The sequence below is a fragment of the Chlorocebus sabaeus genome, chromosome 11, assembly GCF_047675955.1.
Source record: "Chlorocebus sabaeus isolate Y175 chromosome 11, mChlSab1.0.hap1, whole genome shotgun sequence".
NCBI lineage: Eukaryota > Metazoa > Chordata > Mammalia > Primates > Cercopithecidae > Chlorocebus > Chlorocebus sabaeus.
In genome coordinates this window covers 120,250,433-120,264,289 of record NC_132914.1, presented here as the reverse complement: position 1 = coordinate 120,264,289, position 13,857 = coordinate 120,250,433, and the positions used below count along the sequence as shown (strand labels likewise).

At 50.1% G+C, this 13,857-nt stretch overlaps 1 protein-coding gene across 12 annotated transcripts in view; it reads left to right on the top strand.

Moving 5' to 3' along the window:
* The window catches only part of PITPNM2 (phosphatidylinositol transfer protein membrane associated 2), a 170,773-nt gene that overhangs the window by 133,015 nt on the left and 23,901 nt on the right, over positions 1-13,857 (top strand). For 7 of the 12 annotated variants that reach the window (XR_005239428.2, XM_073021191.1, XM_008005089.3 and 4 more), the window contains 3 exons: positions 7,100-7,314; positions 8,409-8,530; positions 11,097-11,324. Coding sequence is in view for 11 of the 12 variants with exons in the window: in XM_073021191.1 (XP_072877292.1) it covers positions 7,100-7,314; positions 8,409-8,530; positions 11,097-11,324 (565 nt within the window). In the remaining variant the exon portion in view is untranslated. Of the gene's footprint in view, positions 1-7,081; positions 7,315-8,408; positions 8,531-11,096; positions 11,325-13,857 lie in introns of all 12 variants that reach the window. The other 5 variants (XM_037995512.2, XM_073021192.1, XM_037995540.2 and 2 more) reach the window with 1 other exon arrangement.

Sequence of the window (13,857 nt, the reverse complement as noted above, 5' to 3'; positions counted from 1 at the left end):
TCACCTCCTATCTAAACCTAGGAAAGAACACCCCTGTGGGCAGCTGCCCATGCCAGGGGATCTTCCATTCTCCATACACGTACCAGGGCGTTCTTCCTGGGACCCAGATTCGATTGTGCTCCTCTCCTGCTTAAACCCTTTTCTTCCCTTAGCATCAAAACTGTGCTCCTTTTATGGCCAGGCACAGTTGCTCACTCCTGTAATCCCAGCACTTTGGGAGGCAGAGGCGGGCAGATCACTTGAGGTCAGGAGTGTGAGACCAGCCTGGCCAACATAGTGAAACCCCGTCTCTACTAAAAATACAAAAATTAGCCGGGTGTGGTGGTGCGTGACTGTAATCCCAGCTATTCGAGAGGCTGAAGTGGGAGAATCACTAGAACCTGGGAGGCAGAGGTTGCAGTGAGCCGAGATCGTGCCATTGCACTCCAGCCTGGGTGACAGAGCCAGACTCTGTCTCATCTGTCTCAAAACAAACAAACAAAAACTTTTGTGATCTGGCTTCTGCCTAGCTCCCAGGCCCTTCCCTGCCACTTCTTGCCTCACAGCCTACACCCAGGCAACTGAGTCCACACGCTTCCAGAGCTCCCTCCAGACACACACCTTTCACCCTGTCACCTGCCTCCCTACCCAGCATATCTGTCCTATCTACCCCTGCCTAGTGAGTGCCTCCTCACCTCCCAGCTCCCCTGTAGGTCACTTTCCCTGACCCCCCTGAGGCTGAGTGAAGGCCTCCCCTCATGTCTTCTAATCCCTCATCACATGATGGTCGTTCTGAAGTCTGAAGTCTGGAGCAGGGATGATTCTTCCCAAAGCGGACCAGCCTGGACAATGACATCTCTTTCTTCTACTTTCTGTGAACTCCTCTGGGTGAGGCCTGCACAGGCCCTCCACTGGGTGGGGGATTTTGCTCTCTGGGGTTATTTCAGCTTCAACTGTTTGGCTGATGGGGCTTGTGGCTTTCCTGGAGGGAGAGAGGAGTGCTTTCTCATTCTCAGAGACCCTGCTGCCTGGCAAAAGTGAGCTCATAGTGGTGTGCTGTAGGCTTTTCAGGGAGATGGCTCTGAGTGGCAGGGCCCTCATCGGCCTGGTGTTCTGAAGATGGGGTACTCTGAGCAGCCTGCAGACTTTTCTTTCCCAGTTTCATTCCTAATTCTTTTTCACCTTTTATTCAAGTGTTATATATATACAGAAAAGTTTATGATTCATAAGTGTCTATCGTGATGGTCTTGCAAAAAGTGAATATGCCTGTGTAGCCAGCACCAGGCCAAGCAACAGAACATTCTTCAGCAAACCCCTCAGGCCCCCTTGACCCATGGGATTTTTAAATAACTTGACAGCTACTTGAACTATAATTCATACACCATATAATTCACTCACTTAAAGTGTACAGTTCAAAGGTTCTTGGTATATTCACAGAGCTGTGCAACCATCACCACTACCTAATTCCAGAGCACTTTCATCACCTCAAAAGAAACCTGTACCAGCCAGGAACGATGGCTCATTCCTGTAATCCCAGCACTTTGGGAGGCCGAGGCAGGTGGATCACTTGGGGTCAAGAGTTTGAGACCAGCCTGGCTCAAACTCTTGCATGCCAGTGCACTTTCTCTACTAATAATATAAAAATTAGCCAGGCTTGGTAGCGCACACCTGTAATCCCAGCTACTTGGGCAGCTGAGGCAGGAGAATCACTTGAGCCTGGGAGGCGGAGGTTGCAGTGAGCTGAGATCTCGCCACTGCACTCCAGCCTGGGAGACAGAGTGAGACTCTATCTCAAAAAAAAAAAAGAAAAAGAAAGAAAAAAAAAGAAAAAGAAACCTGTACCAGCTGAGTGTAGTGGCTCACGCCTGTGATGCCAAAGCTTTGGGAGGTTGAGACAGGAGGGTTACTTGAGGCCAAGAGTTTGAGACAAGCCTGGGCAACATAGTGAGACTCCATTCTCTAGAAAAGAAATTTTTTAATTAGCCGAGCATGACTGGGCATGGTGGCTCACGCCTGTAATCCCAGCACTTTAGGAGGCCGAGGCAGGCGGATCACTTGGAGTCAGGAGTTTGAGTCCAGCCTGGCCAACATGGCAAAACACTGTCTTTACTAATAATACAAAAATTAGTCAGGCCTGGTGGTGCACGCCTGTAATCCCAGCTACTTGGGAGGCTGAGGCAGGATAATCAGTTGATCCTGGGAGGCTGAGGTTGCAGTCAGCCTAGATCGCGCCACTGCCCTCCAGCCTGTGTGACAGAATGAGACTCTGTCTCAGAAAAAAAAAAAAAAAGAAAGAAAGAAAGAAAGAAAGAAAAGAAAAGAAAAACAATAAAAGAAATAACCAGGTGTGGTGGAATGGTCTTGTAGTCTCAGCTACTCAGGTGGTTGAGGTGGGAGGATCACTAGAGCCCAAGAGTTAGAGGTTACAACAAGCTGTGATCATGCCAGTGCACTCCAGCCTGGGTGACAGAGCAGGAGGGAAGAGAGAAAGAGAAAGAAAGAGGGAGAGAAGAGAGGGAGGGAGGGAGGGAGGAAGGAAGGAAGGAAGGAAGGAAGGAAGGAAGGAAGGAAGGAAAAGACAGAGAGGAAGATAAGAGAGGGAGGAAGGAAGGAAGGAAGGAAGGAAAGGAAGGAAGGAAGGAAGGAAGGAAGGAAAAGAGAGAGGAAGAGAAGAGAGGCAGGGAGTGAGGGAGGAAAAGAGGAAGAGAGGGAGGAAAGAAGGAAGGGAGAGAAAGGAAGGAAGGAACGAAAGAAGGAAGGAAAAGCAAGAGAAAGGGAAGAAAGAAAAGAAAATGAAGGAAAGGAAAGAAGGAGAGAGGGAGGAAGGGATGGAGGGAGGAAGGGATGGAGGGAGGGAGGGAGGGACCTGTGCCCATTAGCAGTCACTCCTCATTTCCCCCGTGTTCCCCAGCAGTAGGCCGCCACTAATTCACTTTCCATCTATATATATTTTCCTTTTCTGTACTTTCCATGTAAATGGAATCACAGGATATGTGGTCCTTTGTGTCTGACTTGTTTCACTTAATATAATCTTTTCAAGGTTCATCCATGTTGTGGTATGTAGCATTACTTCATTCCTCTTTGTGACTGAATAATATTCTATTATTGTATGGATAGACCACATTTTATTCATTCATCTGTTGATGGACGCTTGAGTTGTTTATACCTTTTGACTATTGTAAATAATACTGCAACGAACATTGCACAGGTTTTTCTGTGAATACTTGGCAGCAGCTGGTAGGGCTGGAGTCATCTGAAGGCTTGGTGTACGAGTATCTGTTCGAGTCCCTGTTTTCAGTTATTTTGGGTGCATACCCAGAAGTGGAATTGCTGGTCATATGGTAATGCTATGTTTAACTTTTTGAGAAAGTGATAAACTTTTTTTTTTTTTTTGAGACGGAGTCTCCCTCTGTCGCCCAGGCTGGAGTGCAGTGGTCGGATCTCAGCTCACTGCAAGCTCTGCCTCCGGGTTCGGGCCATTCTCCTGCCTCAGCCTCCCAAGTAGCTGGGACTACAGGCGCCCACCACCTCGTCCGGCTAGTTTTTTTTTGTATTTTTTAGTAGCGACGGGGTTTCACCGTGTTAGCCAGGATGGTCTCGATCTCCTGACCTCGTGATCCGCCCGTCTCGGCCTCCCAAAGTCCTGGGATTACAGGCTTGAGCCACTGTGCCTGGCCGACTTTTTTTTTTTTTTTTTTTTGAGACGGAGTCTTACTGTCACCCAGGCTAGAGTGCAGTGGCATGATCTCGGCTCACTGTGGCCTCTGCCTCCTGGGTTCAAGCAATTCTTCTGCCTCAACCTCCGAAATAGCTGGGATTGCAGGCGTGCGCCACCACACACGGCAAATTTTTGTATTTTTTTAGTAGAGATGGTGTTTCACCATTTTGGCCAGGCTAGCGTCGAACTCCTGACTTCAAGTGAACCACCCGCCTCAGCCTCCCAAAGTGCTGGGATTACAGGAGTGAGCCACCATGCCTGCCCTGCTAAACTATTATCTTTTCTCTTTTTTTATTATTTTATTTTATTTTTTATTTTTTTTGAGATAGAGTCTCACTCTTTTGCCTAGGCTGGAGTGCAGTGGCACAGTCTCGGCTCACTGCAACCTCCGCCTCCCAGGTTCAAGTGATTCTCCTGCCTCATCCTCCTGAGTAGCTGGGACTACAGGTGCATGCCACCATGTCCAGCTAGTTTTTGTATTTTTTTAGTAGAGATGGGGTTTCACCATGCTGGCCAGGCTGGTCTTGAACTCCTGACTTCGTGATCCGGCCACCTTGGCCCCCCAAAGTGTTAAGATTACAGGTGTGAGCCACCACACCTGGCCTACTAAACTATTTTAAACAGTTTTACATTCCCACCATTTTATATTCCCACCAGTAGGGTTCCAGTTTCTCCACATGCCGACCAACATTGATTCTTTTTTCCAGGTTTGTTTTTGTTTTTGTTTTTGTTTTTTAATACTAGCCACCTAAATGGGTGTGAGGTGCTATCTCATTGTGTTTTTTGTTTGTTTGCTTTGTTTGTTTGTTTTTGAGACAGAGTCTTAAGCCGAGGCGGGCGGATCACAAGGTCAAGAGATCAAGACCATCCTGGCCAACATGGTGAAACCCCATCTCTACTAAAAATACAAAACATTAGCTGGACATGGTGGCGGGCACCTATAGTACCAGACATTTGAGAGGCTGAGGCAGGAGAATCGCTTGAACCCAGGAGGCAGAGATTGCAGTGAGCCAAGATCATGCCACTGCATTCCAGCCTGGTGACAGAGTGAGACTCCATATCAAAAAAAAAAAAAAAAAAAAAAAAAAAAGAGAGAGATAGAGTCTTGCTCTGTCACCCAGGCTGGACTGCAGTGGCGCGATCTCGGCTCACTGCAACCTCTGCCTCCTGGGTTCAAGCGATTCTCCTACCTGAGCCTCCCAAGTAGCTGGGATTACAGGTGCACGCCACCACACCCAGCTACTTTTTGTATTTTCAGTAGAGATGGGGTTTTACCATGTTGGCTAGGCTGGTCTCTAATTCCTGGCCTCAAGTGATCTGCCTGCCTCGGCCTCCCAAATTGCTGGGATTATAGGCATAAGCCAACATGGTCGGCCCTCGTGGTGGTTTTGATTTGCATTTCCTAATGAATAGTGATGTTGGACATCTTTTCATGTACTTATTGGCCGTTCATATATCTTCTTTGGAGAAATGGCTATTCAAGTCCTTTGCTTATTTTTGAATTGTGTTGTTTGTTTTATTATTGAGTTGTAGGAGTTCTTTATATATTCTAGATACAAGTCCCTTGTCAGATACATGGTATGCAAATGTCTTCTCCCATTTGATGGGTTGTCTCTTTCTCTCTTCATAGTGCTCTTTGATACACTAAGGTTTTTAATTTTGATTAAGTCTAGTTCATCTATTTTTTCTTTTGTTGCTTGTGCTTTTGGTGTCATATTTGAGAAAGCATTGCCAAATCTAAGGTCATAAAGATGACCTTGTTTGCCCCAGTTTTCTTCTGTTTTATCATTTTGTGATTTTATTTCTTTTTTTAAACTACCATTTCTTAAGCATCTTATACTTTTATAGTTTTAGTTCTTATTTGTAAATCTTTGATTCATATCGAGTTTTTGTGTCTGCTGTGAGATAGGGTCCAGCTTCATTCTTTTACATGTTGTTATTCAATTGTCCCAGCACCATTTTTTAAAGACTATTATTTCCACATTGGATGGTCTTGGCACCCTTCTCAAAAATTAACTGATCATAGATATATGGTTTATTTCTAGACTCTCAATTATATTCTATCTATCTGTCTGTCTGTTGATCTATTCATCTATCCTATGCCAGTGCTATACTTTTTTGGTTACTGTAGTTTTGTAGTAAGGTTTGATATAGGGAAGTGTGAGTCCTCCAACTTGGTTTTGTTTTGTTTTCAAAATTGTTTTGGCTCTTTGGGGTCTCCTGTAATTCCATATGAATTTTAGGATCAGCTGTTCCATTTCTACAAATAAGTCTGCCAGGATTTTGATAAAGATCACATTATATCTGTAGGTTGTTTGGGGCAGTGTTGTCATCTTAACAATATTAAATCTTCCAATCTATCAACATGGAATGTCTTTCTATTTATTTAGCACTTTAATTTCTTTCAGCAACATTTTGTAGTTTTAAGTGCACAGGTCTTTCACCTCTTTGGTTAAATATATTCCTAGGTATTTATTCTTTCAGAGGCTACTATAAATGGAATTGTTTCTTAATTTTCTTTGACATTGTTCATTTCTGTGTGTCATTTTGTATTCTGCAACTTTGTTGGATTTATTTATTAGGTCTAACAGGCTTTGGTGGAGATTGTTTAGCATTTTCCATATATAAGATTATGGCATCAGGAATTCAAAATAGTTTTACTTCTATCTTTCCAATTTGGATGCCTCTTATTCTTTTTGTTTTGTTTTGTTTTTTGTTTGTTGGTTGGTTGGTTGGTTTTTTTGAGACAGAGTCTTACTTTGTCACCAAGGCTGGAGTGCAGAGGCATGATCTCAGCTCACTGCAACCTCTGCCTCCCGGGTTCAAGCGATTCTCCTGTCTCAGCCTTTGAGTAGCTGGGGCTACAGGCATGTGCCAACATGCCTGGCCAATTATTCTGTTTTTAGTAGAGATGAGGTTTCACCATGTTGCCCAGGCTGGTCTCAAACTCCTGACCTCAAGTGATCTGCCTGCCTCAGCCTCCCAAGGTGCTGGGATTACAGGCGTGAGTCACTGTGCCCGGTCGCCTCTTATTGTTTCTTTTTCTTGTCTAATTGCTCTAGCTAGAACTTATAGCACAGTGTTGAGGAGAAGCAAGTAAGTGAGCATCCTTGTCTTGTTCCTGATCTTGGGAATGCTTTTAGTCCTGGGACAGTGGGAGTCAAAATATAGGACTTGTATGTGCAGCACTAGGTCTGGGAGAGGGAGTCTGTGGCCCCTTCAGCCTCTTGCACAAACCCTGGCATATAGATCTGGGGGTCTGGAAGTGACATAGGAGGAGCCAGCCTTGTTGACCAAAGCCCCTCCTCCCTTTCCACACCCCTGAGCCCAGTCTCCTGTGCCCCTTCCCTCCTGAAAAGTACTCTGGCCCCACACACATTGCAGGTGCTTTTGTCCCCACAGAAGAAGAGCCGTAACGAGACATACGGTGAAGGCAGCGGCGTGGAGATCCTGGAGAACCGGCCGTACACAGATGGCCCAGGCGGCTCTGGGCAGTACACACACAAGGTGTATCATGTGGGCATGCACATCCCCAGCTGGTTCCGCTCCATCCTGCCCAAGGCAGCCCTGCGGGTGGTGGAGGAGTCCTGGAATGCCTACCCCTACACCCGAACCAGGTGCGCCTGCTTTGGCCTCCATGTGTCTCCCACCTCCACATGCCATCTGGCAGGAAGCAGCCTTGTGGCATAGATCCAGGGGATGGGATCAGACTTCAAGCAGGCTCAATACCCCATAACCCCAGGGAGCCCAGGCTTTGTTCCATACAGGTGCCCCGAAGGTCACCCAGGGCAGGCACAGGCAAGAGAGGGAAGGATGCACCCCGAAATGCCTCCTGACTCCTCACGTGTGGAGGCCATGAAGGCATGAGTCAAGCGAGGGCTGTTGGAGACTCCTTTGCCATCCCAGAAGATGCAGGGAATATAAACCTACTTCAGGCTCCATAAGAAGGCCGAGACAGCCTGCTGGAAAGAAACTGAGGGTAGACCAGATGACACAGAGGTCCCTTTCAACTTGGAGACCTTCAGCTGCTGTGACAGTGTTGTCCCACATCCCATGCTGAGCAGGGCTGTCCTTGGGATTTCCTGGCAGAGGGTTCTTCACTCTGTGTCCCCTAGTGTGTAGCTCAGCACTGCTGAGTTGGATAGATGGGGGCTGGTTCCACCAGCTGCCTACTGCTGAGCAGGTAGGGTCCCCACAAATCTCCTGGGGCTCCCTTCCCCACACTGGTAGGCACCTGGAACTTACTTAGGGATCCACAGAGCTTGTTCCTCTTCCCAGTAGTACTTTCCCCTCTAAGCTCATCTCCAGCCTAGAGAGAGGCTATTCCCCCATTACCAGAGCTGGCTTCTTGGGAACTAGGGATGGCATGCCCTATGGAGCACCCCAGCTTCCTCCTGCTTGGCAGTATGCTGCCATAGCTGTTCCTGTGTTCCTGCCATGCTGTGGACATTGGACATGGGGCTTCTAGAAGCCACCGAAGATGTACTGTCTTCCTCTCCCCCTAAATCCTTCCCTGCCCCCATCCTGGTTGTTCTTGGGACAAAGTGGCAGTCCAGGAGGTGGACGGGGCAGGCGAGTCTTGGCTACCCTCCAGCCTTCTTCTATGCCCGCTCACTGGCTCCACTCCTACCCAGTGGGTCAACAGGCCCTGGCCAGCTACACTGGGCCTCTCCAAGGACAGGTCCTGATGGGTGCTTTCCTTCCCGCACAGGTTCACCTGCCCTTTCGTGGAGAAATTCTCCATCGACATCGAAACCTTTTATAAAACTGATGCTGGAGAAAACCCCGATGTGTTCAACCTCTCTCCTGTGGAAAAGAACCAGCTGACAATCGGTAACCAGGAAGGGCAGAGCCCCACAGGGCTGTACTCTGGATTTCCTACCCACAGGCCCCTCTTGTCCTGCCCCTTTTCCTCACACCTGGTAGACTCCAGACCTGGCCCTGTCCTGGGCAGGCACGTCAGAGTTGGAGCAAGCATGGGGCCCATGCGGGAGGCAGGACAGGCCTCCTCAGCCCCATTCTCCTGACGTATATACCAAGTCCAAGTGCCTTTTCTACCCAGAGCCCCCAGAGTCACTTCCCTCCATCCCTTTGAGGGATCCCTACTCCCCAGAAGTACACATGTGCTTGGGGATCCATCTCTAGCTGACAGCCATGCACAAGTGCCCCTGGCACACGATGGGGTCTATGACCTCCTGATGGCGGATGCCCTACCCACTGCCTCCAGATGACAGTGACATTCAGGGAATGGGCCCCATTTGTTAGATCTCCGTTTTCAAGAGAAGCCAGTGATAAGGATTTTCATGAGAAATCTCCCAATACTAAATGTTAGCAACCAATTACAAATCTTTGTAAATAAATTTATGCCAGTCAAACAAAACACATATGTGGGCCAGTGCAGCTCAGCAGCCACCCTCCTGCAACCTCTGGATGCAAGGCCCAAGTCACCGTGGAGGCATCTCAGCAGGGCATGCCAGGTTGGGGGTGGGTGTCCATGCCCCAGGAGCTGCTCCAGGCCCAACCCCCTACCTCTGCTAGGATTTCCTGGGTCTGCGGAACAAAGCATCATAGCACGAGTGGCTTGTACAACATGCAGTTATTCTCTCAGGGCTCTGGAGGCCCGAAGTCTGAGATCACGGCATGTGGGCTCTTGCCCCTGAGGGAGACTCTGTTCAGGCCCCTTCAGTGTCTGTGCTTGCCGGCAGTCCTTGGTGCTCCTTGACTTGTAGAAGCATCCCTCAATCTCTGCCTCGGTCGCCACATGGTCACTCCCCTCTGTGTCTGTCTGCCTCTGTGTCTCCTTTTCTTATAAGAACACCAGTCATACTGGATTAGGACCCACCTTAATGGCCTTACTTTTAACTTGATTACCTCTTTGAAAACCTTATCTCTAGATAAGATCACATTCTGAGGCACTGGATTTAATACTTCAGCATAGGAATTGGGGTTGGGAGGTACATAGCTCTTCCCATAGCAGGCAGCCCTGACACTGCCAGAGCTCTGCAGGCTCCCTCTGAGGCCAGCTGCCATGGGTCCTAAGTCTCTGTGACATTTCCTGTGCTGGCCCGCATGGGCAGGGCATGTGGTCTGCTCCGGGAAGAGCGCTCATCCCTCCTGGCATTCTATGGTTCTCAGACTCGCTCCTGACCCTTCTGGTTTTGGTGGAGCTGATGTCTGTGTCTGCAGTCTGCAGCCTGGATACAGAGGGGCCCATGCATTGGAGAAAATGAGGTAGCCAAGGGCCTGGCTAGAGCAGACCCAACCATAAAAAAGGGCTCTGTGAGCCACAAACCCTTTCCTAAGGCTCTTTCTCACTCAGTAAGTGCTCCAGTCCTGTCCAACACACATGTGCCTCAGGAGTGAGCACACAGGAGGGCTCTGCCTCCACCGTGGGAGGAGGCCATGGGAGGGCTCTGAGATGCCCGTGTGGAGGGGAAGCCTGTGATCATAAGTGGCCTGGCCTACGTCCTGCCCAGAGCCATCACCCCTCTTCTTGTCACCCTCACCAGGTCCTGTCAGCCCCTAAACCTGTTTTCTGCACCCCTACCTCTGTGGCATCTGCCCCTGCTCTCAGGCCCAGCCCAAAGCAAGCTTGGCCAGACACCCCCTGTAGGCTTCTGCAGACATCTCTTCTGGTCTCTGTCCAGGAAGGCTTTTCCAACAGGCCGGCCTGCCTGCGTCCCTCTCAACCTCAGACCTATACCTGGGTCCACTTGGCCCTCAGGGCACTACCTGGGCTCCTAGCTTGGAGAGAAATGGCTAGCATGTCCAGGGCATCCCCACTGCTCTGTGACCACTGCCATCCTCCCCACTCAGACACCCTGGTGGTTCCTTCCCCAGAACCCCCCACCTCTTGTTCAAGGGCCAGTGCTACTGGGACATTCTTGACCTCTCGATTCCACCCCTCTGGCTGAAACACCATCTTCGTGGGAAGCTTTTCCCAGCCTTCTCTTCTGTTCCTCACACCCCGTATTCTTCATGGAAATTCATCTCCCCAGTGTTTCCTCATTGCCTTATTTATCTGCTTTGCCAAGAGGTAGTGCACTCAGAACATGGGTTTTGCTGAAATGACTTGAAAAGGCAACAAGGGACCAGGTGCATTGGCTTATACCTGTAATCTCAGCACTTTGGGACGTTGAGGTGGGAGGAGTGCTTGAGCCTGGGCAACATAGCAAGACCCCTGTCTGAATGAATGAATGCACCAAGGAAACTGCAAGCCCCATTGTCAAGGATATTGAGGTCAGAGCTGCCCAGAACATGATCCTTACTCCCCAGAGTCTCTCTGGCAGGGCAAGGCCCAGAATCCTGGGAGGATTTGGGGGTGGAGGAACATGGAGAGGAGATGTGGGTGGAGGTTGAGGTCAGGGCTGAAGTGGCCACTCTAAGGGTTTTCCCACAGACTTCATCGACATTGTCAAAGACCCTGTGCCCCACAATGAGTATAAGACAGAAGAGGACCCCAAACTGTTCCAGTCAACCAAGACCCAGCGGGGGCCCCTGTCAGACAACTGGATCGAGGAGTATAAGAAGCAGGTCTTCCCCATCATGTGTGCATACAAGCTTTGCAAGGTGGAGTTCCGCTACTGGGGCATGCAGTCCAAGATCGAGAGGTTCATCCATGACACCGGTGAGCACACCCCGTGCTGGGTGGGCAGTGGCCGGGCTACCCAACCCCTCTGTCTCCTGTCACCTGCCTGTCTGCCTCCTCTCTCTGCATGTCTGCCTGGGAGTCTGCATTTCTGTTGTTCTGGGAAGGTGACACCAAAGCCCATGTCCAGCTTCCCCACTACTCCGCAACCACGTGTTATCTTGGGCATCCATGAATACTTACGAGCACGTGCAGAGACAAGCAGTATGTGTTACTGGATGAAGAAGCCCTAGGCACTGCCCCCAGACATTCCTGACCTGGTTCGCATTTGATAAAGTGTAGCATATACTCCACAGGTCTGAGTAGCCCCTGGGGACAGCTTCCTTGCTGCTCACCTGGGTCTCTGGGCTCCCAGGCCTTTATTTCCTCTACTCGAGGAGGCCCAAAACGCAGGGTCACAGCTCAGACTCCCTCTTTGGGCTGGAAGCTCCCAGGAGCAGGGTGTCTCAGACTTCATAGTGGCCTTCACACCCACACCAGCCTAGCCAGAGTAGGTGCCTGTGGAACAGGTAGACAGCAGATGGCCTGGGTGTCCTGGTGCAGTGAGTGCCATTTCCTCACCTAGAGCCCTCAACCCCACTCTGCTGAGGTTATAACATGACGTCAGTCCAAGGGCTGGTTCCAGTCCCTGAGGCCCGTGATTCAAAAGGCACCCCAGCCAGACACCTTGTGATGCCATGAGCAAGGGTGACTTAATTTAAGAATGAACAGAGCCACACTGTTGACAGTACACATCACGCATGTCACACAGGCTCATGATGACTCATGAGGGTAGGCATTGTCACCCCACTTATGCAGGAGGAAGCAGAGACCCAACACGGGCTGAACGAGATCTGCCTCCCATCCCAGCTACCCTCGTCCTGAATTAACATCCTCCTGTTCTTAGCATCAGCAAGGGGGGTGTCTCATTAGACAGCCATGTTCAGTGTTGAGGCTGCGACCCCAAGGGAAGGTTGGGTGTGTACCCAAAAGGGTTGGGGTCCGAGAACACGGTCTTCCATTTGGAGAAACAGAGACATGGACAGGGCCTCAACGGGTGTGATGATGTCACCACCTCCATCCCCAGGGCAGAACCCTCAGACACATTGTCCACCATTCTTTTTCCAGAACGGCTACCGCAGTGTCAGTCAGCAGCTGGGAGAGGTGGCAGGAAGAGAAAGAAGCTGTCCCATCCATTGAGAGGGATGCATTCCTGCAATCCATCTCTCTAACCCCTTGGGAGCTTAGATTGGCCCAAACCTGCCTCTCTCCATTACCCAGGGCTCACAGACTGGGACCTGCAACCCTAGTGCTGAAGTCCCAAAATGGGAATGGTGGTTCTCACTTCCCAGGGAATATGAGGAGTGGAGGAGCATATGGGCAGGACTGGGAGGGGCTCACCGATCCTGGGTAAGGCATCCCCTACTGCCCTTCTCGACCTCAGGAACCTGAATACATCAGCGCTGGTGACTTGAGGGTTCTCTCCTCAAGGCTTCTCTAGGTTCAGCCCTGCACAGGACACCCAGCAGACCTACTAAGGCTGCAACTCCTGGCACTCTGGCTCTGTGGGTCCCGTTGACCCTCCCCAGCCCTACGCAGCAGCTGAGATCCTGGCCAAGCTGCAGAGACTCCCCTGCTCCCTGAAAGTCAGTTCTCCCCTCAGAAAGCAGGAACTTGTGACTGGTGGGAAGAAAGAAGACAACTTTGGAGTCCAGGCCTGACTCACACATAGTGGTTCTGTGGTCTCTCAGCCTCACTGAGCTTTGCTTTTATCTTCTGTAAAATGGGTGTAATGACACCAATCCTATCGGACTGTTGTGGGCTGAGACCGTGAGTTCAGAACCGAAGATGGGGTGTGGCACATAGGTGGGGCTTGATGACAACTGTGAGCACTAGTCCTATAATATCACGGGGATGATCTCATGAACTCATGTGAGCTGCGCTGAGCTTCTTGGGGACCTTGAGGAGGTGACTCCTGGGAGTTGGGACAGCTCTCAGCTGTCCTCATTACTGCCTGGCCCCAGATGTCGTGCATGTCCCAGCCCTTCCGTTCACCCCAGGAGGAGGCATTTCCCTATATAGGGTAGAGCAAGGGATGTGGCCCTTCCTGGCAGCCGTGTGAGGCCAGCAGACAGTCCCAGAAAAGGAAACCAAGGCTCTTCAGTGTGCCACGCCTGAGGCCTCCCTGGGACTTGGCAGGGGACACAGGACTCCATCCCACAGAGATGTCTTTAAGAATGGATGAGATTTAGAAAGGAAGACTCAGCAAAGCCAGAGGTGGGAAGTGAGGAGGCAGGAAAAGAGGGTGCACAGGAGACCAGCCTGGGAGGCTGGCGTGGCCCAACTGCTCGCAAAGCCACTCAGCATGCTCTAGGGGAGGCAGGGGTACATGCCCTGAGATTGCTTCTCCTGGGTTTGTCCCCTGGAGAAATCCCCATGCCTGTTCTGGAATGTTCAGAGCAGCAGGTTTGTGAAAGCAAAATGGAGAAACAATGCAAATTAGCCAAAGGCCCATTGGCAGGAAAAGGAATCA